The sequence below is a fragment of the Ixodes scapularis genome, unplaced genomic scaffold (genome assembly GCF_016920785.2).
Source record: "Ixodes scapularis isolate PalLabHiFi unplaced genomic scaffold, ASM1692078v2 PGA_scaffold11__112_contigs__length_91849675, whole genome shotgun sequence".
Classification (NCBI taxonomy): domain Eukaryota; kingdom Metazoa; phylum Arthropoda; class Arachnida; order Ixodida; family Ixodidae; genus Ixodes; species Ixodes scapularis.
Genome location: NW_024609837.1, coordinates 33,298,927 through 33,323,705, shown reverse-complemented (window position 1 = coordinate 33,323,705; position 24,779 = coordinate 33,298,927). Strand labels below are relative to the sequence as shown.

General features: G+C 46.1%; 1 protein-coding gene across 1 annotated transcript in view; it reads right to left on the bottom strand.

Moving 5' to 3' along the window:
* Positions 1-23,787, bottom strand: part of LOC115314117 (DENN domain-containing protein Crag) — a 77,126-nt gene extending 53,339 nt beyond the window's left edge. The window contains exons 1-10 of the mRNA XM_029973163.4: positions 23,661-23,787; positions 16,701-16,833; positions 12,637-13,082; positions 11,693-11,879; positions 7,385-7,441; positions 7,225-7,294; positions 5,980-6,149; positions 4,290-4,522; positions 2,375-2,441; positions 1,714-1,769 (exon numbers count right to left, since the gene is read on the bottom strand). Coding sequence (XP_029829023.2) covers positions 1,714-1,769; positions 2,375-2,441; positions 4,290-4,522; positions 5,980-6,149; positions 7,225-7,294; positions 7,385-7,441; positions 11,693-11,879; positions 12,637-12,935 — 1,139 coding nt within the window. The 5' untranslated portion in view covers positions 12,936-13,082; positions 16,701-16,833; positions 23,661-23,787. The remainder of the gene's footprint in view (positions 1-1,713; positions 1,770-2,374; positions 2,442-4,289; positions 4,523-5,979; positions 6,150-7,224; positions 7,295-7,384; positions 7,442-11,692; positions 11,880-12,636; positions 13,083-16,700; positions 16,834-23,660) is intronic.
* Positions 23,788-24,779: the final 992 nt, after the last annotated feature.

Below are 24,779 nucleotides of genomic sequence, written 5' to 3'. Positions count from 1 at the left end.
GAAACACTAAACGATACAAGCCAGAATATTTATTTGAAAATGTAGTGACGTAGAACTGCCCACCGCTTCACGCGTAGTCGCTGTCGTCGTCGCTGCTGCTGCTTGACTCTTTGTCACTGTCTGCCTCCCACAACACATCGTCTTCCGTGCCGTCAAGCGCATTCGAAATAGAGCACTTTTGGAACGACTTTACGATAAGTTCCGACGGTATGTCGTCCCAAGCAGCGGCGATCCAGCTCGCCACCTGCCCCAACGAGGCGCGCTTGATCCGACCGGCCGGGGTTAACTCGTGCTCTTGTTCGGTGAGCCAGTCCGTGTAAAATTTGCGGAGCCTATCCTTGAACGGCTTGTTTATCGAAACATTTAGGGGTTGGAGCTGGCTAGTCATGTCTCCGGGAATGACGGCGAGATCCGTACCACCTTTACTCAGCACGGTTTTCACAGAATCTGTTAAGTGTCCACGGTAGGAGTCTAAAACGAGCAGTGAATCACGGCATAATAGCGCGCCTGGACGACGTTGCCACACCAACTTCACCCACTCCTCGACCATGGCACTGTTCATCCACCCTTTTTCGTTCACCCGCACGATGATGTTCTTCAGGAACACTTCCTGAGCAGGCAAGGTTTTCCGCTTGAAAACCACGTAGGCTGGCAGTTTCCTTCCATCGGCAATACAGCACAACATCACTGTGGTGCGCTGCTTTTCGTACCCTGCCGAGCGTACTTTCACCTCTTTAGCCCCTTTTTCGTTCACGGTGTATGCCACGGGCATGTCAAAGTAGACGGGAGTTTGATTGGTGTTGCCGATTTGTCCAAGAAGGTAACCTTTCTCCTTTCTTTTCGCTATCATGTACCGCTGAAACTCAATCAGCTTCTCTTCAAAGTCGCTGGGAAGCTTCTGGCAAACGGATGTCCGACGTCGCAGACTAAATCCGAACCTCTTCATAAACCTTTGGAGCCAACCCCTGCTTGCTTTAAACTCGGTTCGAGGTACGCCCCGTGCTTTCGCAAGTTCCCTCGCCTTCGCCTGGATGGTCTCTGTAGTGACGGGAAGAGCGGCCGCTCTTTGCGCTCTTATGAAGCTGGCCACTTCGGTTTCCACATCGTGGTGCCGACCTCTCTGCGGTCCCGAAAATGACTTTCTCGTGGCGGCACAGTTGAAGAGCTACTCCCGTTGCTTTCGCCAGCGGCGCACATTCTTTTCGTCGACGCCGAAATCTCGCTGGGCTTGAAGATTTGATGTTCGCTCCGCAACCAGAATCACCTTTCTCTTGAAGGCCGCCGTGTAATGAGATCGGCTAGTCAGCGCCATTCAGCCGGAACAATTGCGACACAGTCCGAGCGAAAGTGACTAAAAACGGGCTGATCTTCGGAAGACGAGGACGGCGTACCGATGCGGCGAAACAAGATGGCGTAATGGCGTTGCTTCCGCGATTGTGCTTGCTCATGACCGCCGCGAGGTGGCGTATTACGGTTACAGCGAAACCGCATCCTCGTATCTAAGCCGACCCCCCCAGTTTCGTATTCTCATTTTTCAAAAAAATGATTGGCCTAGATTCGAATAAATACGGTACCCTTCTACTTATCTATGAGACCTCTTACAATGAGAATGTTGACATAGTAATGATCATCCTCTGTCTAAGTGAGCCTGGATGCAACAAGATGTTTCCACTGCCTGTGATGGTGAGACGGTTCTGGTTTATGTGTGCTCACCTCAATGGCAGCGGCGTGTCTTCAAGTTGCGACAGCGAGACATGCTCATCTTCCAGCTGCAAGATTCCAAAACGCGTGCAAAAAGTTACTGCTGAAGAATTACCTGATAAAAAATTCGGTAGACACTTAAGACTGCTTACATGTAAGAATGTGAAAGCATTCCTACATACAGCGCATTCCTACAAGCAACGTGCCACGTCTCCTTATTGCACACAGCGCTATGGCGGTGACATCATGCTCCCCTATAGCGCAGGTCACAGCCAATTTAGGTGCCATTTTTTGTGGTTACGAGTTTTTAAGTGCCGTTTTTCACGATTACAGATGTCGCAGGCTCAGCTCCATAGGACAGTTAATACCTTCACGTTAAAACTAGCTGTTGCAGAAAAAAGTCTAGATATGGCATTGTTGGCTTTTGGTTAAACACACATTGAAAGTGCCAGCATCAATTGTTCCACCTGCTCAAGCTTTGCTGCATGATGCGCTGCAAAGCATTCAAGGGTACAATGCATTCTAATAATGTTTCTGTTTCCTGCTACAGAGTTTCTTTATAGCATTTGTTGAACAAGTTCACTCAATCAGGGATTTGTCTGTCAGCTTTCAACATGTCTAGCTGTCTCTCGGGAATAGAGGAACTCAAAATCCCAGGAAAACCGTGTCTAACCTGAATCCATATTCTTGGCCGCTGAACAGAGGGGAATGGGATGTCCAGCATGAAGTGAGAGATGTACCTGTCAAAACAGAACAACACAAAAGGTTATCTACACTGCAAAACTGAGCAGTTATTTCACTTGCGAGACCTGTACTTCTTACGATGTACGTAACTCATAAACTTCTTAGCTAAGTTGTCGTAGCCTAAGAAGCTCTTCGTGAATCAGGCCTCGGGCTTTCTACAGGCTTAAATTTTTTTCCAAAAACCAACACTCGTGAAATTTCAATGTGATAAATGCACCACCTAAAAGCACCTTTGAGAGAAGTTTAGTCACACTCAATTCATTAGTTTATTTATTTCAAAAAATGTTTTCTTGTCCTTAAGGCGGGACACGGGGCAAAAACGGCGATTTTTATCCCAAAAACGGGTTTTCAGATTTTGTTTGTTTTCGATTCCTTGGTTAATAAAGAATCTATTTACAAAATATTATAATGATCTGTGCCCTAGAACGCGAGAAAAACATGTTTTATTGAGCGTCGGTGGTGGACGCACTCCGCTTCGGAAGCGAAAAAACGGCCCGCAAACGCCATTTTCAAAGCGCGCGCGTTAGGCGTGGAATAGGCCTAGTGCCGTGCACGTACCCTCGTTGGAAACGTCATTCTTTGCTCTTTCAAATGTTCAGACTCTCTTCTGTCGAGGGTGCGCCAAAGCACGTGCAGCAACAAAAGAAGAAAACATGACATTTGAGAAATGGAGATGCCTCATTGGCTGGAAAAACAAAACTCGAGCTGCGGTTGGCGGAAAGGCCCACACATGTCTTTCTCGCCGCATTCCGCGTCGCCATCTTGTCCGGTGTTGTGACTTTCCGATTGCCCGGCCGCTTCGAATATCCCTGCCATTTCGGATGTGTATCTTTTTACCTAGAAAATGCCATCAACGAAAAGGAAGACTTTGCAGTCATTCGGAACGCGGCGTCGCTTTTCTAAGCCAAGAGGCCGGCACAGTAACGGGCGGCCAGTCGGGCTGACGCCTTCATCTCCATGTTCGCCTGCCAGACCAGCGAAAACGGATGTCTCACCTCTGTGCGACGCGGCGTCAACGGCAGACACCCAACCCCTTCCGATGGAGGATGATACTCTTACTGCCTTCGAACGGAAGGCAGCCTTACGTAAACACCCTTACCATGTGAAGGCCTGTCCAAACAGGATACTACAAAAATCGTGAGGAAACACGACTCTGTCAAAAATCGTGGAAATTGAAGAGTCCGGCAGTCCAATGTCTGTTTGGACACCGGCCAAGTGAACATCATGATTGTCCTCCTCACTTTTTCCGCTTTTCGGTGACCTTGGTTCTCGTCAGACTCGACGTTACATGCCACCTGCCGATGCTGTCCACCTATTCTGCCGAGCCCTCGAATCCTTGGCAGTGTTCCAATATTTACTCAATCTTACTCCAGGGTAAAAGTTTTATACATTTGCGTTCGAAAACCTACCCGCGTCCAGCATTGCTTTATCTGTGTTATCACGTGACACAACCCGCTGCAAAATTTCGAACCCCCCCCCCCCCCCCACAGCCCTTCCCTTTCCCGTTTTTGGGATTTGAAGAGCAGCGGAGGCCTCGAGCAATTGACCGACAGGCGATAGAGCTTGTTAGTGCCTGTCCGGAGCCACATGACAAGCATGTTCAAGGTCCCTGTGAAAGGCATGAGTGACCTTTGCCAGAAGAACTTCCCCCTCCCCGGCAAAAAAACAAACAAACAAACAAACGGAGCGCCGCACAATTTATGTCGGAGTCATACCGCCTCACGATTTTTGTAGTACCCTGTTTCGACAGGCCATGAACCGGCATCGCTGAACTTCAAAGGCGGACCGACCTCAGGCTGCCTGAACATGAATGTCTAATTTGGTTTAGAGAGCGAGATGCCCACCTCTCGACGGACACCACGGAGGTCTTGTTGAAGGAGAGCCGGTAGAGGAAGCGCAGGAACTTCTCAAAGGTGCGAAAGAAGGGCCAGTGGGACAGGATGCAGATGGACTTGTTGGCACAGACCACCTGGTCCTCCGACAGCGGGCCGTCCTCACCGGTCAGTTTCTCCCGCTGGCTCGGGGTCAGCAGCTCCTCGGGGATGCGCTCGTAGAAGGTGATCGACGCTCCGTACAACTGCAACGTCCAAGGCGAAACGTTTTGGCACCTGGACTTTGCTCCGAGAGCGTGGAAACAGCGCACAAAAGGACTGGACTAAAAGAAAACACAGACGACTGTCGGGTGGTGACTCATCACCGACATATATTAATGAAAGGAAAAAAAAAAAAGAGTAAAAAATAAAACGAGCAGCAAAGTAAGTTGAGGAATAAAACAAAGAAAGCGACCCGCTCCTTTTGATTGACCTTGCTGCACGGGCTAAACCCTTTTTTTTTCAATGTTCTTTGTTTGTTTTTTCTTGCTTTATTTTGCTACTTGTTTTCTCCTTCTCTCTTTCATTGAAATATGACGGTTGTGAGTCAGCGCCTGTTTGTCTTCTGTTCTTGTTTGTCCAGTCCTCATGTGCGCTATTTATGACTACCGTGTTTGCACGATCGTAACACGTTCCCAATTCCAACGTGCAGATAGATTTAGTTCCCGGATATTAAAAAAGTAAATTGCTGCAGATTCTACAGCACAGATACAGTTTAAGCTCATTACAACAGACGTTTGGTTATAACATATTAATTTGTAAGGTTCGGTTGGTTTTCCTCTACAAACCATTGACTTAACTTCATATCTGCATACTCCTCCTGCAACAGACCAAAATCTTGGACAAAATCAAGGTCTGTTATAACGAGCTTAGACTGCTTAACAATGAAGGTTGAACATATACCTTAAAAGAACAGATTTTATGAAACGGATGCCAATACAAAAATAAAAACCGCGCACTTGTCGCCGTTGTGAGAGTCCGACGATGGTTTTTCGCAGTCCACAGGTAATCCTTGCTTTCACCTAAAGTGTTTTAGGTGGCACGCTTTTTGCGCTAGTACGAGTGCATGGCCGTCACTTCTGGGAGGGACGTTTTCCAAACAACTTTGTGAGCTTGTTGGGTCGCTGGGATTGTGAGGCCACGCAGTGCTGCTCCGTTATCTTTTCCCGCCTGTGTGATGGCTTTTCATTTAAATAAAGCCTCCTAGTGTAATTTTTGTTTTGTCTTTCTGTCTTAAGGGCTGACAAGAGTACAAACACGCGAGAGAATGCACGTGATAGGGATACCAAAATGGCATATGTAAACAAATGTCACGATGGCAATGGGGTTAGCCACCTTATACCGAGTATTGCTTCGTTCTTTTTGAGTTTCGATTGTAATGCGCATGTATTTTTCGGCACTGATTCTGGTGAAAAAAGTTTTCGAATCATGCAGACAGGTTATGTTTAAGAACCAACTAGGTGCGAATACAAGATTTATTGTTCCTTGAAAGCATCACAAACAGCAGCACCTCCCGGGGTGGTGCAGCGTTACATTAGGCGAGAACGTTCGAACAAGCAATCGCTGCCGTACACTGCAATGACTGCCGGAGGGCCAACATTTTAGTACACCAGTTTGTTTAGTTTGTTTGAGACCGTCCGTTTTGGAACGAGCGCAATCCCACCTTCTCGGCGGAGTCCAGGGTGAGCACGAAGGTGGAGAAGGTCGGGCGGGGCTGGAGTGCCTTCCGGGGCCACAGTTCCACCGTCGCTCCCATGGGCAGGCAGAACAGCGCTATCTGCTCCGGCAGCGCAAAGCTTGCATAGTTCTCCCGGGGGAAGCGGTCCAGGATGCCTGAATTGCATTGTCGTAGCCAGACAGACGCAGAAGGTCACATCATGTTGAGACAAACACCAAAAGACACTTGACTCCCCAAAAACATATTTCTAACGTGCCCAAATGAAACATCTAAAAAAAAAAACCAATTAGAAAAATGTTTTTATTGCAAGACTCTTCCTTTTGGTTTGGGCTTGATTATGAAACGTGCTTCTCTTTCAAGACATCAATCCTGAAATATAGAAGCACTTTTCAGAATTGCTCCTAGGAACACTGAACTCTAGGGCTGCTAATTGATATTCAAATTTTCTAATACTAGATTAAAAAGATAGACCAGGGGTGGCCAAGCTGCGGCTTTTCGCGTGTTAAATTGCGGCTCGCGGCCGAACAAGTGGAAGCTTGGGAACATCCTTCACGAGTTCAGCTGGGTTTTTGTTTAAGCATGACGTGGAAGCAGAAGAAGGATTGGAAAAACTATTTCATATTCGATTTGAAAATATTTGCCCAAAACCGCTATTTGCTTCAAATTTGCTTTACTCTCAAAATCAATTATTTTCACATACCTACTGAACTCCCTCCAAAAAATTTGCCACGATAGGACACAAGTGTTATGAAATAAACTCCCCCAACCCCACACAAATGCACAAGAAAAAAAAAGGCCAACACAATATCTATGTTGCAAAACACGTTTGGACTTGGTAGCAAATTCAAATGTGGATCTTTTTTTAGACGTCGACACCAAAATAGAAGCATTCTTCAGAATCAATCTTAACTCACCATAAGTTTTGCAATATAAATATTGTGCTAAAAAGGTGTTTTCTTTTTTTGAGAAACCAAAGAGATAATTTTTTCAGAAAAAAAATATACATGTATTCGAGCTTATCCAAGGTTTCAGAGCTGCCCCATGTTTCCGAAAACACAGCGTAACTAAAAACACGGTCAGAGCTACATAAAAAAAACAGCAACGAAAGATCAATTGCATATCCCACAATATGTTCCCTATATTCCCATGCATTTTTTCATACTTAAAAAAAAACAAAAAACGTTTTCATCATTTTCTTTTTTGGTGATTAAGAAAAGAAATTTTTTTTACCTGGCTCATAGCAGATTAGGTCTGGCCTGTTCATAGACTTCTTGTAGCAGAGGAACACATCCGACCCCACCTGTCAAAAAAATGGTTGTTACAATGTTGGATGCAATTTGGAAATCAATTAGTATAAAACAGAATTAGAATAGGCGGTTCATGCTCTTACCATGCCCTTGTTGAGGTTACGGTCTATCTTGCAGAAAGCGTGTGGAGGCGTCTCTCCCTAAAATAAAACCAGTTTTGCCAACCTTAGAAGAAAACCTTCAAAACACATCCTGCATAAAAAGACGCGAGGTACAATTCATCTCAATAGATCTCTCCCATCGATCATATGTTAATTATTTAGGGGAAGTGCCCAAGGAGGATAAGGTATCTTCAAAAACAAATTGACTTTCACCGATAACAGAGCACTTCATCTCACGTGAGAGTCGCTAAAAAGACATGTACAATGAAGCAGAGGTTAGGTATATACACTAACTCCTGTTTACAAACAAACCAGAGTGCCCCTAGCAGCGCCACCGATGCCGCGCAATGGCGATGGGGGTGTGGGCAAGAAGCTCGCCGTCACCCATAAACAAAACCATTGGAATGGGATGTTGTCGGTGTTAGTGTGAGTCCCCGCGCTCTTTATCACGTTGAAATTGTTGATGCTACGTCTTCTTGGCAATGTCTGACTACTTGAGCAGCCTCAGCGAAATGAACAAGGATCGTTACAGCGCAAAACTTGGCGTGAATAATGTAACGTAGGCGATTCATTCCGCGTGGATGCCGCAGAATGGATGCTAAACCATGGTAAGGTTCTGCTCGCTATTTTCAGTCATGATGTCGCTCAGGCTACAAAAGCCTGAACCGTAGCTGAGATGTTGACGTCGATACTGAAAATCGCAAGCAGAATTGGATCGAGTGAATCAGGCATAACGAGTCGGTGATGGCCACTGGTAACCAATTATCAACATCTCCTTATATCTACCGTTTACACCGAGCCTACTTACTCGAAGCAACCTTCAAACTTAAATAGCTTTTGAGGTCTGCACTTCTTATTGCAATTACCGGGTCAACGTTTGGTCTACAGGCCGCCGTCGTTTGAACCAGCAGACGACAAGCAGAAACGTTTGACAGAGCCGACGACAGCTCGAACGATGAGGCAGCCTTTAGAACGTGATGATGCACTGAACGCAGTCCGCAGGTGGTCCATGCAACTTGATGGTTTTCCCGAGTTCAGGTTGGAACAAAACAAATAAATCTGACGACCACAAGTATCCGTGAATTCAATCCAAAGTGCTTCCCGCCCAAGCAATCGTGGTCCGACGGCGTCTGTTTTTCCTTCTTAATGGCCTCTGTTCACGTTCTCGGACGAACCGAGCAGGCAAAAAACGCATGAAAACTGACCTTCGCACCTTTCCCGACTCTTTTGGTAAAGCCCCAGTCGCGGCGTTTTGACGAGAAGGCAAGTTTTTGTCTGGTTTCTTCCGAAGTAACACAGGAATGCACGTGCCCCATGGCGGCTTCCACCCACAGCCCCAGACCAAAAGTGCGCCCGACGCGCCACCACTGCGCCGTGACGTAACAGAGATGAGTTTGTGTATACTCGTAACGCTGGTCCAGATATTTCAAATACTTTACCGACAAAGGGAAGGTTTCTTTTCGAACAAACTGATTTTGCCACGAAAAGGTTCAGTTTCACTAAACACCCCGAAAGGTGTCACCAAGAAGAGTCCCGTCGTCACTAGTATTCGCCCCTTTTTTGTTCGGCAACAAACTCTGTGGTGCCACCTGTTCAGAGCTTGTGTGCTCTGGGCGCGACGCGCCAGCCGGGCAGACGAAGCAGACGAGGGTAGACGAAGCAGACCCACAACGTTTATTACCCTAGCATCAAGTGGCGAAAAGTACCCCGCGTCTCGCGGCGCACGCGCTTATCTAGATCACGATGCGCTCCTGGCGCCATCTCTTGGTCTCCCCTACATCTCCCCCCGGAGCTCGTTACTGCACTCTAGTTACACAGTTCGAAAGAAAGCGACGTTTACAAGTCCAACCGTCTTGGTGGCTTGATGGCACGTCCATAGCGTGATCTTGTAACACCTTGCGGGGAAGATGCACGATCCAGAGAGGGTGAAGAGCAGCCCGCAGTGGGCAACTCCCCAGGCTGACCTTCTTCGGGTGGTTGTCCTGGAGGCTCTTCGGCAGCAGGAAGCTCGACAGACTCCCTCGCAGTAACGGTCGGCGAGAAGGGCACCAGGTGCCGGCGGTTTCGCTGTAGGATTCCCTTGGGAGTCTCTACGACGTACGACCGTGGTCGTTGGGCAGGGCTCAGGACGCGTGCTTGACAGCTGGCATCCGTGACCCAGACGCTGTCACCTGGCTTGAGAGGATTAAGAGAGCGAGCGTTGTGCTGGCGATTGAAGTCTCTCGCCTGCCTGACCTTATTCCTGGAGTCTTGAGCCCGGAACCTCTCGTGGCTTGGTTGAACTGGTGCGAGTCGCTGCGGCAGAGCAGGAAGACGCGTCTGTAACCGCCGATCCATCAGCAACATGGCAGGAGAGACTCCCGCGACGCCCGGAGTGTCCCGGTAGGTGAGAAGCGCTAGGTATGGGTCTTCGGACTTGTACAAAAGATCCTTCACCGTGCGCACAATGCGCTCTACTGCGCCATTACTCTGCGGGTACCGAGGGCTACTGGTCTCATGCTCGAAACCGTATGACAGAGCAAAGTTTGCGAATTCCTGTGAAGCAAACTGCGGACCATTGTCTGTCCGTACAACGTCCGGTATCCCATGTCGGGAAAAGCAGCTCTTGATAGCCGCGATAACCGCTGAGGCTGACGTAGAGCTCAAGGAGACGACTTCCGGAAACCGAGAGTAATAGTCCACCATGAGAACATAATCACGGCCTTTCAGCTGAAACAAGTCAATGGCTAGGCGTTGCCATGGCCGATCTGGTGTAGGCGTTGACATCAAGGGCTCCGAGTGTACAACCCTTGTTTCCGCACACTTGTCACAGCTGGTGACCAAATGTTCGATGTGGCTGTTGCAGTTAGGCCACCAGACGCTTTCTCTGGCTCTCTCCTTACAGCGGCGAAGTCCTTGATGGCCGTCGTGCAGAAGGGCCAGGACGTTGCTACGCAGAGCAGCAGGAATAACGAGGCGGCAGTCCAGCAGAAGAAGGTCCTCCGAGACTGTCAACCTTCCTCTCTCTTTCCAATACGGCACCAAGTTGGGAGGCAGCTTCCTCTTGTCTGGCCATCCCTCTTGGCAGTAGCGGACGACGAGAGAACATTCTCCATCTTCAGCTTGTCGACGACGAACCTCTTCCAGCCTGTTAGCGAGGGGAGGTGGAAGACCTTTAAATATCTCGCTAGCGAAAATTTCGACGGAGAATACTGTAGAAGAAGACCGGACATCGCAAGGGGCACGTGACAGCGTGTCCGCCGTGGCAAGAAGTCTACCTGGTACGTGCCGAACGTCGAATTGGTAGCGCATCAGCTTTATGCGCATTCGCTGAATTCGCGGTGGCAGCAACTCCAGCTCCTTTTTTCCCAGCAGGGCGACGAGAGGCAGGTGATCTGATTCCACGGTAAAACTAAGCCCACGCAGATACTGGTCGAACTGAAGAACAGCCCACGTCACGGCGAGAGCTTCCTTTTCTGTCTGACTGTAGCGTGCTTCAGTCGGAGTCAAGGACCTTGAAGCGAAGGCCACAGCACGACGAGCTCCGGACGGCTGATCTTGCAGCAGTACCGCTCCCAGGCCAAATGAGCTTGCATCTGCGGACAGTATCGTAGGATAGCGTGGATGGTACTTCGCCATGCAGGTTTCCGAGCTCAGCATAGCCTTCAACCGCTTGAACGAGTCGTCTTGGCTTGCTCCCCAGGACCATGCGCTTGACTTGTTGAGAAGTGAACGGATGGGGGCAGTTACGTCCGAAAGGTGCGGCAGGAAGCGTCCAATGTGGTTCACCATCCCCAGTAGACGGCGAACCACATTGGACGCTTCCCACTTCTGACACCATGTTCAGAGCTTGTGTGCTCTGGGCGCGACGCGCCAGCCGGGCAGACGAAGCAGACGAGGGTAGACGAAGCAGACCCACAACGTTTATTACCCTAGCATCAAGTGGCGAAAAGTACCCCGCGTCTCGCGGCGCACGCGCTTATCTAGATCACGATGCGCTCCTGGCGCCATCTCTTGGTCTCCCCTACACCACCTACTGGGTAGCCCCAGCACGCTTCCGGTTTACGTATATTTCCCAATTTTTTACTCATCATTCTATCATAAAAGTGAATTAAGTCCGACAGTGCTATAAGTGGCCATTTCCAGTAGAAAGCGTGCATATTTAATCTCGCAAATACTTCAAAACCCGCAGTCTAGTTCAGAACCGGAAGGGGTTGGGGCTATTTGTACAATGGTGCCACAACGCTTCAACTCGCGCGAGAGAGAGAGAATAAGCGGACTTGTTACAAGAGTGACCGAGAGTTTGCCAACCTTGTTGGCGAGGATGAGACAGAGGTCAGTGACCACCAGCTGGTTACAGGGGGCGTTCTCGGCGGCTCTCCGGTAGGTGAGGAACGTCCGTGACCCGCTGTTGTTGACGTTGGCTGGACGCCCGTACGGTGTCTTCTTGAGCACCTCGCTGTCAGCCATGATACGCTGCTTGTTTTCATACAGCACCCTGCATGTGGGAGACCATGAAAACAGCCGTTTAGCACCGATTTCGTCCATGCAACTGTGGTGTTGACAAAAGATGGGTGGATGGATGTGTATAGGTGAATTCTTTGAATTGGAGGGCAGCTTGTACCATCTAGCCAGTGTTTTGAAGATTGACAGTAAACCTCTACCTAATATACAAAACCTAAGGTTAAGCCTTGAGGACAATGACTAAGAGGGTCAGGCCTACATGGGACGAGACAAAGTGGGCTGGGCATAATCAAGGGCCATGTAATTTGATCAATACATTTTGAAAAGAATGGCCTAAATGGGGAAGAGTAAAACAACCAAGGCTACAAGTGTTACTGACACACTCTTTAAGCAAGATCCTCATTGTCCATGCTTGGTATTCAATTTCACCAAAAGCATACTAAGTTCACTTCACTTCACACAGCGAACCGCCCCGGGTGCAGCGTTCCAGGGGGTGTCGCAGTGGGTGACAAGGTGGGGGGTCATCGCAGGCCACCGGCCCGGGTGCCGCTGACCCTAGTGACGGCACTGACTTCGCCTACAAAATATACAAGCTCACTTCTAGTTACTCCACCTAATTCTCTTTTAAGTTCATCTAAGGTAGACTGGCCCCAACATGGCAAGAGCTCACTAAAAAGACTAGGTGAAACTCTCAACGAAGTGTCAAACATTGTTTTGCCCCCCACCCCCTTATGACACTCTCCCTTCGGCTAAGCCAACTGGGTACAAATCCGATCCAATCCAAGGCTCACCCAATGTCGACGAGAGGTGGCTTGTCCCTGCCCCTCCGGTAGCACAGATAAATGCTCGGACTCCGCAAGCTGCCGTGGTTCAAGTCTGCGGGAAACCCGAGTGGCGTCGTCTCCAGGCACTCGTATCCAGCGGGCGGCGTCTCTCCCTGGCTGCGGATTATCACTGCCAGGTCAGTCACCGGAAGCAGGGTGTCGGCCGCCCGCGGAGACTGCACCGCCGAGAAGTCCTCCTCCAGGAAGCGCGGATTCTCCGGCAGTCCCGCCACCACAAAATAGTCCGCCACGCGTTTCTCCTCCATCGTCGGCTGCGACCGAATCGGAGACTCGCACAGCGAGGATTGAGCCTGCTTGGCTCGACTTATAGCACGTCGCCGGCTCTAAGCTGGATGCAGGGCTGCGGCGGAACAACTCGGGACGGGTCGTTTCTCGCGCATCATTCTGGTTTCCTGTGGGGAAAAGAGTAAATTTTTCGTAAGTACCCGAACGAGCAATGGGATCTCCTAAATACATCGCAAAAAGTGAGCTTCAGCAATAAATCCATCTTTAAATATTTAATAATTTTCTGGATGCATTACAGCAATTCGATATATGGCGCATGATGGAGTCCAGAATGTCCACACCAGATTATTACCACAAGGTCACGCGGTGTGTGCGTGCACATCGTTGCCGTCTTCCCCAAATCACTTGGTGCGACCAATTTTTGTCACACCACCGCTTTGAAAAAAAAATTTCTTCCGTGACTTCTCATGAAAACAAAGCACATTGCCGACACTGCAGTCAGCTTATGAGATGAAGCATTGCTATCCTCATCATTGGTAAGAGGGTTAGGAAATGCAACTTTAAAAGGCAATCCCTCTGTGCATTGTCTGGAGACGCTTGCAAAAGGTGACCGAATCACAGCGCCAAAGTGTTTACAGACACAAGCTCCGGTGTCAAAGATTGCCCAAGAGTGCAGACTTGTGTGTTTAGCCTCATCAAAGCACGGGGAGAGTTTTGAGAGATAGCAGCTGCAACTGCCGAGGTCAAGAATCACAATGGAGAAGAACCAAAAGCTGTGCAAACATGCGAGCCTTAGTTAGATAAAAAAACACCTAGCGTCCAGAAAAAAAAAAAAAAGAATCCACAGCCTTAGGGGGAGACACTGCTCTTTGAGGCAAAAATATACTAAGAAAACACATTTTTGAAATTGTGTTTTTTCAAGATTTGCAGGCACTTATCTCATTCTGAAGGATATTTGTTAAACAAGTCTCGCTAATCTTGAAATATTGTCTTAAAAACAAAGTAAAATGGGTTTGTAAATGCTTTTTGATATAATTTCTGAGCTTTAAACCCTTTGCTATTTTATGGAAGCCATATGTCCATTTGCACCATACCGTAACTAATCTTCAAATTTTTCTTTCTCTCTTGTAGGTGTACGTATGACATATGCCAGGGGTGGCCAGGCTGGCTGGCCTAAGAGCCGCAAACAAAACCATGGAACTTCCAAGAGCCGCGGGGGGGGGGGGGGTTCAAACTTGAATTTTGTTCAGAGTCTGATTGTAGGTATGGGGGCACAAGGCTGTACGACTGTACGTATGGGAAAGGCTGCCAAACTGCAAGCTGCAGTGTGCTTTATTCTGAAATCTTTTTTTTTTTCCTGGGAAAAAGCGGAAAGGGGCGAAAGGGGGGGGGGGGGGGGGGGGGGGGGTCCCTTTACGAGGGATCCGCGAGCCGCACTTGGACCAGCAAAGAGCCGCATGCGGCTCGCGAGCCGCGGTTTGGCCACCCCTGACATATGCAATAAGGGGTACAAATATATTAAATTGGGTATCAGGCTTTTTTTTTTAGGTGGCTTTTAGGCATTCTGCAATAAACCATTTTTAGACTGGAAAGTTCAAAAGTGTACTAAAAAGTATATAAAGCATCCTATGGCTTTCATTTATGCCTTATTGGTTCCCACATACCTTTTAGCTCACTGAAAAATGTTTATTTTCTTATTTCAGTATTTCAATTTGCCTCAATCCTTCCTAAATTTTCAACATTAACAAAACTAATTAGGTTACATTAAAACCACGTGCATATTTGTAGTCAGATTGTAATGGCAAATAAGCTATGTAAATTTCAGTTGAATTGAATCACAAGTAATGTAAAAAAGCTCTAGAAGCAGTGTTGCCCCTTAAAGCAGTGACCAGCGTCCAGAAGAAGAAAAAAAAATCAATTCACAGCCTTAAGGCAGTGACCAGCAAAACGCCAAGTACAGTCCAGCCTCTGCTCTTCAACTTAACATGAAAATGAATCGAGGCTATAACCATAAAGCAAGGACAAGTGACACTGGGCTATAGACATGTGCCCTTGCATTTCCACCACCAATTTACTGCACTACATGCTATAGGCGACAGTTGACACTCATTCTCAAGTTCTGGCAGATTTGTTTTTTTCTTGAATTGCTGAAGAAGACATCCCACACCCAAGAAAAGATGTATATGCCCAAATCTTTGTCACATTCATGTTATCCATTCAACTTGTCCTTTTGTCAGATATGTTTTATCATCTATTGCCTGATGACAATAGCATTCATTCTTCAGAACTTTTACTAGCTGTTTAGCTGTTTATACCTCAATGCCCCCCCCCCCCCCCCCCCCCCCAAAAAAAGAAGCATCCATATTTGGTGTTGTGTAGCAGAAAGCAGGAGAATATGAAGTACAGATTTGTTTCTAAGATTCTAATGAGAGCAGTTAAACATGCAAAAAAAGTACTCAAGTTTTTTTTTTTTTTTTTTTTCACAATTTATTTTGTTTTTTTATTTAACTCCGGAGAGTTGGGTCACTCTGATGAGGCGTTACGCCCATACCGAAATGTTTACAGTGCCTCTTAAGATTGGTGTTTTAGTCAACAACATAAGAATAAGATGACATTCAACAGAAAACAAATTATGTCAATAATTTCTTGCACTTACTACTGAAACAGCTCTTATGTTTCTTTTTTTTTCCCCTGCTATATGTACTTGTATGATTTATGCAATGCACCAAGGTAGTGACAGATAGCAGAAAAGAAAAAAAAAAGAATGCAAAAAGAACTGAACAGTGTATTGGTGGCCATCAGGACATGTAGAAACAGGAAACAAACATAAAATGGGACAGTACAAGCACCTCTTTCTACATACCCTGAAAGAAGGCACGCACTGGTGACGTCAGATGGGATTTACGGCTCTCAGAGGAGCGCGGAGCAGGCTTTACAAGTGCCGCAGGCCAATGGTCACTAACACTGATAACTGCTGCCTGTGAGCGCAACTTTTACCGCTGCAGTGAGTACAGCTAGCTTCACAACAAGCACATCTGTGAGATTCCTCTCTTCCACCACATTATAAAAAAAAAGGAAACCTTGCATACTTACTTACAAACTAGAAACAAGAAGGCAATGCCAGAGCAACAAATCAGCACTCATATCCCATACATGCAAACTGCCCCACAGCTGGAAAAGCAATCTGAAAACTGAAATTCATCAAACTCGCTGCATGCTAGTTCCCAAAAAAACATTTACAGCCTGAAAATCGTAACAGTGTTTTAATTCAAACCATATTGAGATTTTTGTGCGGAAAGTTCCCATGTGTGGCTAATTTACCAAAAATTAGCGTGCAATGGTATGTGCATGACGCAATTTTCTTTCACTTTTAGGCTGCTTTTCCGGACAAGTATCCCAGCCTTCAAACACTTTCTGGTAAATAAAGTCGAGTCACACCATCGCAGAGTAGGTGTGCTCCCCCAAAAAAATGGATGGGTTAAGCCGGCATCGCAAGTGTGATGAAAAAGTGACTTGCGTAAAATTAACACTGAATCTACAAATTTCAATCACAAACACATGAAGCAGGGAAATCTGTGGCACCGTAAGTATAACAGAACAGCGATCTTCGTAAAAAGAACAATGGGTCTCCACAATTCAAACAAGCAAACAAAGGTAAAGGGGTGTCACGTTTGGTTACAAAATTGGTGGCAGAGTAAGCATAACAGAACAGTGTAAAATGAACAATGAACCTACGCAACTCAAGCATAAAAAGACAACTGCGAAGGGGTGGCACGTTCGCTTACGGAATCGATGGGCAGCTGCGAGCGTGCAGTCCCGGGCAGAAAATCGATGCCCACTTCCTGCTTCTTGAGCAGCTGATGTGCTTCCTGCATGGATCTTATCGGGACTGATGCTTGCTTCCGCCACACATGCCGCCTGCGCAATTAGGACGGCGAAAGTTCCGCGTCAGTGCGTCTGACAGAGATGCCCGGCTCTGCCTTCTGTGGGCAAGCATGCAGGCTCGTAACCTCAGGCCGACTCAGAGGTCTGACGTTTGTGATAACATGCAGTCAACATTCTCCTAGATCAACAAATTCCAGCATAGTTCTGATAAGAAGAGGTTCATTCCTCCCGATAAAGCATTGTCTAGATTCTTCTAGATGATCACTCGTTGATTTCAGATTTCGCTATCATACTGCCTCTGGGGTTTATCATGCACACAGGAGATCAGAACAGTGGCAAACTTCTGTTAAATGGAAGCAAGTCATTCAAGCAACACTCACTCATTGAAACAAACAGATTGCAGCAAGGATTCTTTGGCACCAGATATTATCTCACAAGATGCATAACATTCACCGGTTACAACCAACGCTACTAGATACCATCATTTGGAAAACCCCCCAAACACTTGCATGTAAGAGCTGGATTGGATTGGATTATGGTGCCTGAATACCTTGCACCGGGCAATCACAGTCTAAGAAACTGGATCTAGCTGTACCTTTCCCTTCCCCCAATGTTTGTCACTCAATGACTAAAACACCACCTTTTTGGCAGGTCGCAGCTGCTTTCAAAACTCATGTTGTGGAGATCTGTGACAGCGTGCAGAAAAGACTGCATTTCAATCAACTGATGACAGACGATCAAGAAGGAGGGAGTGTCTGTGTCACGTTGGAAGTTTGCCAACATCGAGTAATGCTGTAACTGAGTGACCACATTCAATAGCTAGAAAGGGGACCTACACTCATTTTCTAATTACGAAGCAACCACAAAGTTAATTTTCAAGTCACCTAATAAAACTACCATGTTACAAAAATATTTTGTTAATGCTGCCCTTATATATTATGGAAGCTCAAACTGTCCCATTATGGCCCCCGAGTGGAAGCTGCAGTATCTAGCGCATACGGAAGCAGCAGTGAAGATGGACCTTGCATTATTTCTGGCGTGTATTGGCACAAAAATTATTTTTCGCTGAAACGTGCCCTTGCACTGGTTCGTCAAGTTATATCACGTTACTTAATTAGCACTTCCTTTATACAGATCTTTCCATCCCTTCGACAAGTAATTATATCACCCAAAGTGTTGTAAAAAAAAAGTATTGTTCTTGAGCAGGATTGCAGGGCACCTAGGTCCTACAGACTGCAAATTGTAAACAAGGTACTTTTTGTGTACCTAAAATGAAATGTCTGTGTGCCGAAAAACTGAGGGAGGAGACCAGAGGTACGTCAGAACACCGAGCTCTGGTTCGAATGACTAGTGGGTAGACCTAAAGCCAGCTGCCTTTGTCTTCACGTTCGACGAGTGCGGTGGAAGCAAAGGCAGCTATAGCTTCAGGTCTATCAACTAATCGTTCCAACCAGAGCTCCACCTCTCCCTAACCTTCTTGGCACATAGTCACTGACACGGTGTTAACGGCAGAGAAGATCTTTGGTTGTACCTCCTTCAGCACAAGCTTCCTACCTTGGACAATGCTTCCGTGTCTCGTGCACCTCAAGTGCGTGCACACAGTTAAAGCATCCCTGAAGGCTGAAGCATGGCCGGAGGCATGCTGGAGGCTGGGCATTTGAAGGACACACAAACTGGCGTTCTCGTCCTGTCAGCGACTATGGTAACTACGACGTGTTGCTTTTCGGCAGGTACTTTTATGTTGCCTCTGACAAACTGAGGAGAGGCACCAGTCAGAATGGAAAGGCCCTAATATTAGGAACACCTTTTCGGGGTTGTGCTTCGACATCTGTAGAGCTGGAAGAGAGTCTCTTCCCCAAGATTCAAAGTTTCGAAATAGAATTAAGAGATGGTATGAGGTAGGGCTGGCTTAGTATGTTCTTCCAATACGCAGACATAGGAGAATGTGGAGCGCAGGTTTGTCTGGTTCTTTTGCAGGGGTTGTGGTAAGGTCAGAACACTGATCTCTGACTGGCTGTGATTGAAGGATAGTGTGTAGACCTCAAGGCACCTTGCTTTGAGGTCTACCAACTATCCCTCAACCGGATAGTTGGTAGACCTCGAATCTAGCCAATCAGAGCTTGGCATTCTGACGTCACCACAAAAGCCTGCAAAAGAAGTGGACAAACTTGCACTCTGCATGGCATTTGCAACTTTCAGCGATGGAGATACTGTGGTGTAAGTGTTGCGCTCGCTAGTTCCTAGATGATCACCTTCAGAATGAAGGTGCCTGCTTACACCATACTGGCATGGAACTACTACATAAGGCTCTTGTATCCCTCATATTTCACGAAACTGGAATTACATGCACAATGCAAACCTGACCTTGTACTGCTGTTCTACGATGAACATCTAGATGACTACCACTTTGATAGGAAGTAGTGCACCCCCTTATTGGCTTATTACATATATCAAATGAGCAAACTAAGGACAGCATCTCAGTGTTACTTGTAATCCTTAACAGTTAAAATGTTGCCACAAGCAACCGAACAATGTTTGTAATCAAATCATTTCTCATTCATTATTTATATATAAAAATAAAGGTATTGCGTGGAAAAGTACTTATGCATACTCAGGAGGCAACCACTGAGAATTTAGAGGTAAATATCTCAATCTGGAAGTTTTTGGTAAAGTATGACTAAACCACTGCAACCACAAAATCACTGAGACAACCGCACATTGTACACCGACCCAAAGAATAGCTATGAAAAGTAATCACAAATTAAAAAGATCAGCACCTATATTTTTGCATCTGTGATTATACAGTCAAAAGCAATTTGCCCAGCTCACCTCCTCGTTGAGCTGGCTGCCTCGAAACACACAAAGCACGGTTGTCCCAGTGGCATTGTCGTTGCTTTTATTTTGATTGTAGTGAACTTTTGGATTAGTTTTTAGGTACATTTCTGGAGTAATGTTTACAACTCTGTTCTTGCCATGACTCAACACCTACCCTGTTCTCAAAACCGTTACACATATTTTATCATTCTGACAACAATTATAAGTGTGACAAATTAGTCATCTTCATGCACTTTCTTTCAGTTTGTCAGAGCAGGCCTTCAAAATTAAATTTAAGGGTCTTACATACCAATCCAATGCAGGGCACAGGTAGACATGCCCCAATGAAGAACTAATTTGGAACCCTTAGGGTTCTTCTCACATGACTGGAACCTCAGTTATCGCCCAGAGAGACTCTTCACATAGACATTTTAATCAAAGAGAAACAACACATAAAACATTTTCTAAGTTTCTTCAGTCTTATTATTTAGAAGCCTTAGCACATTTCTCTTCCTACTCCGTAACACTTCTTTGACATGCTGCTCAAATTTATATTTAACATTTTGGAAGACAACCCAACATGTGTTCTTTGCAGGTAGAACATCACATCTGAAGAATGTCAAGTGTGAGTTGAAGAGAGGCACAATAAAACTGAAAAAAAAAAAAGGCCACATGCCTATTTTTATGGCCACACACAAGTACCGAGAAATAAGAGGTTGCAGCTGCAGGCATCATATGCGAGTCTAGCATCTAGCATAACCAGCTGCAACTTCCACATGTAGCTTATCAAACAATATCCAACAAAGTTTATCAGTTGTTTCAATTATACGCAGCCTCATTTGCGTTCGTTTAAATGATGTTCTATTCAGCTCAGACCAAAGAGCTTCTCTTCGAAAGCGTCTTCCGTCGCAGCCCATCAAATGTGGGGACAGAAAGAGGGGCATTCACATCGCATGTGCGATTCACACCGCATAAAGACTGGTTCACACAGCAGCCTCCTTGCGTTATGTGCAAGTCGCCGAAATATTTGTGTCTCCAATGTCACGTGCCAGGCCATGTCCTTGAACTGGTAGCCACACTTAAAGAGCTACTACAACGAAATTTCGACGATTATTTCTTGGTCTATACATGTTCAAGGGAATAGCATCACATAGGACACGCCAATCTCTTGTTCGGAAAGACACGAAAATGAATTTTCAAACGAATTAAACCATTAGCAAAGGGTAACCGGTGGATGTTGCTAAAGCCTCGTTTGTAATGGAACCTAGACAGGTAGTGACAATGCCTGTCTCGCCTAGAACTATACGTGCCTCGAACCTAACATAATCTCACCAACTTTCAGGCCACCACGAGAGGGGGAAGGAGGAACTCCCCTCTCACCGGAACCCTGTTCTGTGTGTCCCAGACATCGCTGTTGTACCTCTACAAGATTATGGAAGATTAATTCGTCATTCAAAATTCACACAAAAGCAGTTTTTGGGGTTGCTTGCGGTGTCCCGATCAATGGTGTGCTTCGGCTGCTTTGGTGGCTGGAACGGATAGAACATCCTGTCGATGTCGGCCTTGTTGCAGCTTTTCTCGTCCTGAGACAATTTACATCGCAATTGCGCCAGATGTCCCGTGATCTCCGCTCGCTACTCTCCGAGCGCTTGCCAAAGTGGGCCGTTTATAACGAAAAATATAGCCATCAGGCTTAAGATACAAACGTGCAATTTTCATTTACGAATACTGTGGATCATATTCAGCCTATTTCCGAACACGACAGGTATATTTGAAATTTCGTTGAAGTATCCCTTTATTGTAAAGCACAGATAACCTGGTGACTTGTGGCATAAGCAGACGTTAGCTTTCGTTATATAATGTAACGTAAAAAAAAAAGGGCTGTGTGAAACAATTTTAAGAGAAGGCTCTTGCCAGATTAAAATGTGGCATAAGGTGCAACTTGTGGGTGGCTAGACTGCATGACATTATCACAAGATCTCAGACATGGTTTCGGCGAGTCAATACGCCAACGGCTGCAAACGCAGGAACCAATGAAAGTTATAATTAGCCACTACCTTGAATAGAAAACCAAGAGCCACTAAGTAAGCTACATTTCAGAGTAGCGATGCTTTGGCTATTTTGGAACCTAAAATCATGGTTCCAGTTGCCTGAACCTCTATCTAAAATTGCGGGAAACCATTTTCAGTCAACTTGAAATGTAATAACAGTCTGAACAAGGGCTGTATGACATCACCTGTGCTTTTTGACACTGTGTAATAAGCTCAGGAAGTTGCATTTCCGAGTAGGCAGGAAATGGTTTTTAGTCAAATTGAAATGTAATAACAGTCTGAACAAGAATTGTATGACATCACCTGTGCTTCCTGACACAGTGTAAGAAGCTCAGGAAGTTGAACTTTCGAGTAGGCACCAAAATGGCGGCGCCCACAAGAAAGTCGGGAAATGGACCGTAGCTACTCTAAGCATATCCTATTCAGAGGCTCTAAAAAAGCCAGAAGATGGGAAATGAGAGAAATAACAAACTATTAAAACCGAGGTGCTCTTTCCTTCCCATTAATGTTTATTCTTTTAAATGCCGACGCATGTTTAGAAGCTAACTGGTTAACCCATACTTTTAGAAATGTGATTTACATTAAAGATTATATCAAAGTTGTTTTTTTTTTTTTTTTTTTTTTATAATGCAATTAAATGCAAAGGTGCAAGCGAGCTGGACAAGAATGACGAAAGTAATCCCTGGAGAAGGGGAACAAGAGGGACAAAGGACAAACATGTTTGTCCTTTGTCCCTCTTGTTCCCCTTCTCCAGGGATTACTTTCGTCATATCAAAGTTTGAACAATCACAATGCGTTTGGAAACTAGCCCCTGGACAATAATTTAAGAAATGGACCAAAAGCCAGAGAAACATCATTATAACATTACGTCAATAAAACATTCTCAACGGCATTAAAAAAAAAGAGAGAAAGAGAGAGATCAAGCGAACACAATTGGTTCGATTAATTGGGATAGTGTAGATAACCGTGTCGAATCCATTTATAGACACATTTCGCCATGCCATCGATTTGTGCACGCAACCGGAGCGCACTTGCAGGGGTTATGGTGTCATACAGAGGACACAGAACGTCTCAGCCGTGTTTTAAAAGCTACGACTTCCCAAAGCAGTCCGACCTCAAACCGTCGTCGTAACAGCAATTTACGGCTAGTCACCGAGACGTCGCTCCAAGCCAGCGTCTGACCCAGACTGGCCGCGGCTCTCCAAACCGCCCAAACAAGACGATGAATAAATCACTGCAAATTGCGTTGCTCGAGGACTCGGGGAAGCCAAAACTGGTCTACCGGCGTCCCTGTTCGTACGCGTTTGATTTCACGGCCACAGGAAGATCCCCCCTGCAACCAGACATCGCGAGCGCATGTAAGGAAGCTTCGAACGCCGCGAAACAAGAAAAGAGGCGTTCGGACCTAAGAAAGATTCAGTCCGAGGACGAGTTGACTTCGAGACCACCAATTTAAGAAGAAGCATCGTCTCTTTATCGGCAGGTCGAGTAGTGTTTTGATGGGAAACGCAATTTGTTTTGCTCTCCTGCCGAGTTATCGACGGAAGCGAGCGCCCGATAAAAACTGTCGGTTTATCAACGCCTGGCCGCCCTGTCGACGCAGCCGAGGCGCCGAAGTGACGACTGTCGACTGAGGAAGTTAATTTCGCATGCGTTTCAGAAAGCATACGCCCCACGCGACGGGTCCACCCGTCTAATAAACAAGTGCGGTGGGTTCAGAATGTCACGAAGACGGTGCTAGCGTCGCGTGACATCGTCGACGCACGAGACGCTCGTGTACGCCGAACGTGAAATGTCAATCGACGTGCACTGAAAACTGATTTGAGGCGGCATTGAGTGGGATTGGAGTGAATGAAAGCAAATTTGAATCCCAGCTACGTGATCAGTGCTCTGGCCTGGCAGGCGACGCTGGCGTCTTATAAGCCTAGCGCCCGTGCCGATGACGGCGGGGAAAAACGGCTCGGAAGCGTAGGACAGGGTCGAAAGGATGTTTACCTTGTAAGGTCGTGGGTGAATTGGGTATCCTCGGAAGATATTTCGCGTTCGCAACTTCGCACACGACCACAACCACACAAGCTAGACCACACCGTATGACTGCATGACTCATAACACCGTAACCCTCGCATCCATCCATCCAGCATGCCTGCCAAGTTTAGCGAGTTTTTGATGATTCGCCCAAGTGGCACTAGGTGACACTAGTTACCACACTTGCAATCATCATCATTGTTTAAAAGAAATATTTTTTTTTACAATTTGTATTTGTTATACAGGTTTATATTTAAGCATTTAGAACATTCATAAATATTTTAAACTAGTTTTATTTCAATAGCATATTGTAGGCGGGCTGCGGCTAAAATGCACAATTTTGAGACGTACTAGGAGACAAAATCAACTATATTTTGAAACCGAAACTTCGCGTGGCAAGGTGTGCAAAGTGTGGGTTGAGTTTGCTAGCGCCGATAGATTCGGTTCACTTGAGAAAAATAGTGTTTCTAGGTTACTGAGGCATCACTTTGAAACAAGACCTGAGCATATGACCAAACAGAAGTTGAAACCAGGCAATTTTCTGCCTCAAATAGTGGCCGCATGTGCTGCCGCACATAGCGACAAACGTTACGTTGTGTGCCAGACGTTTTATTACAGTTGCAGTTCCACGGACAAAGGTTATGTCACCTTGAAGGTGGCGCCCTGGCACCTCCAATCACCATGCAACGTCGGCCAAATTAATCAAACTTACTTCAAATAAATCATGACAAAATAGTTTTACGTCCAAAGACACTGCGATTTGCTCGAATTTAAAACGCATTTATTTTGTTAAAAAAAAATTGTTTAAAAAAACTTAAATTTATAAGTAGAATTTCTTTTCTTTTTGAAATACAATGTGGGATCATTGTTTTCAGTCAACTCAAAACCTAAATGATTGTGTGGGCACCCAGAAATTCTATTGGAAAAAGAGAACGGAACCAGAAGTCCAAATAAATTTCCTTCGTCACTTTACTGATTTTCTTTATTTTGTTATACACTACGACCTTAAAATCCTTATCATTAATTCACATAAAAATTCTCGCTTTCATTTGCGACCTTATATTGAAGCAAGATTACTCCTCTGTGTAT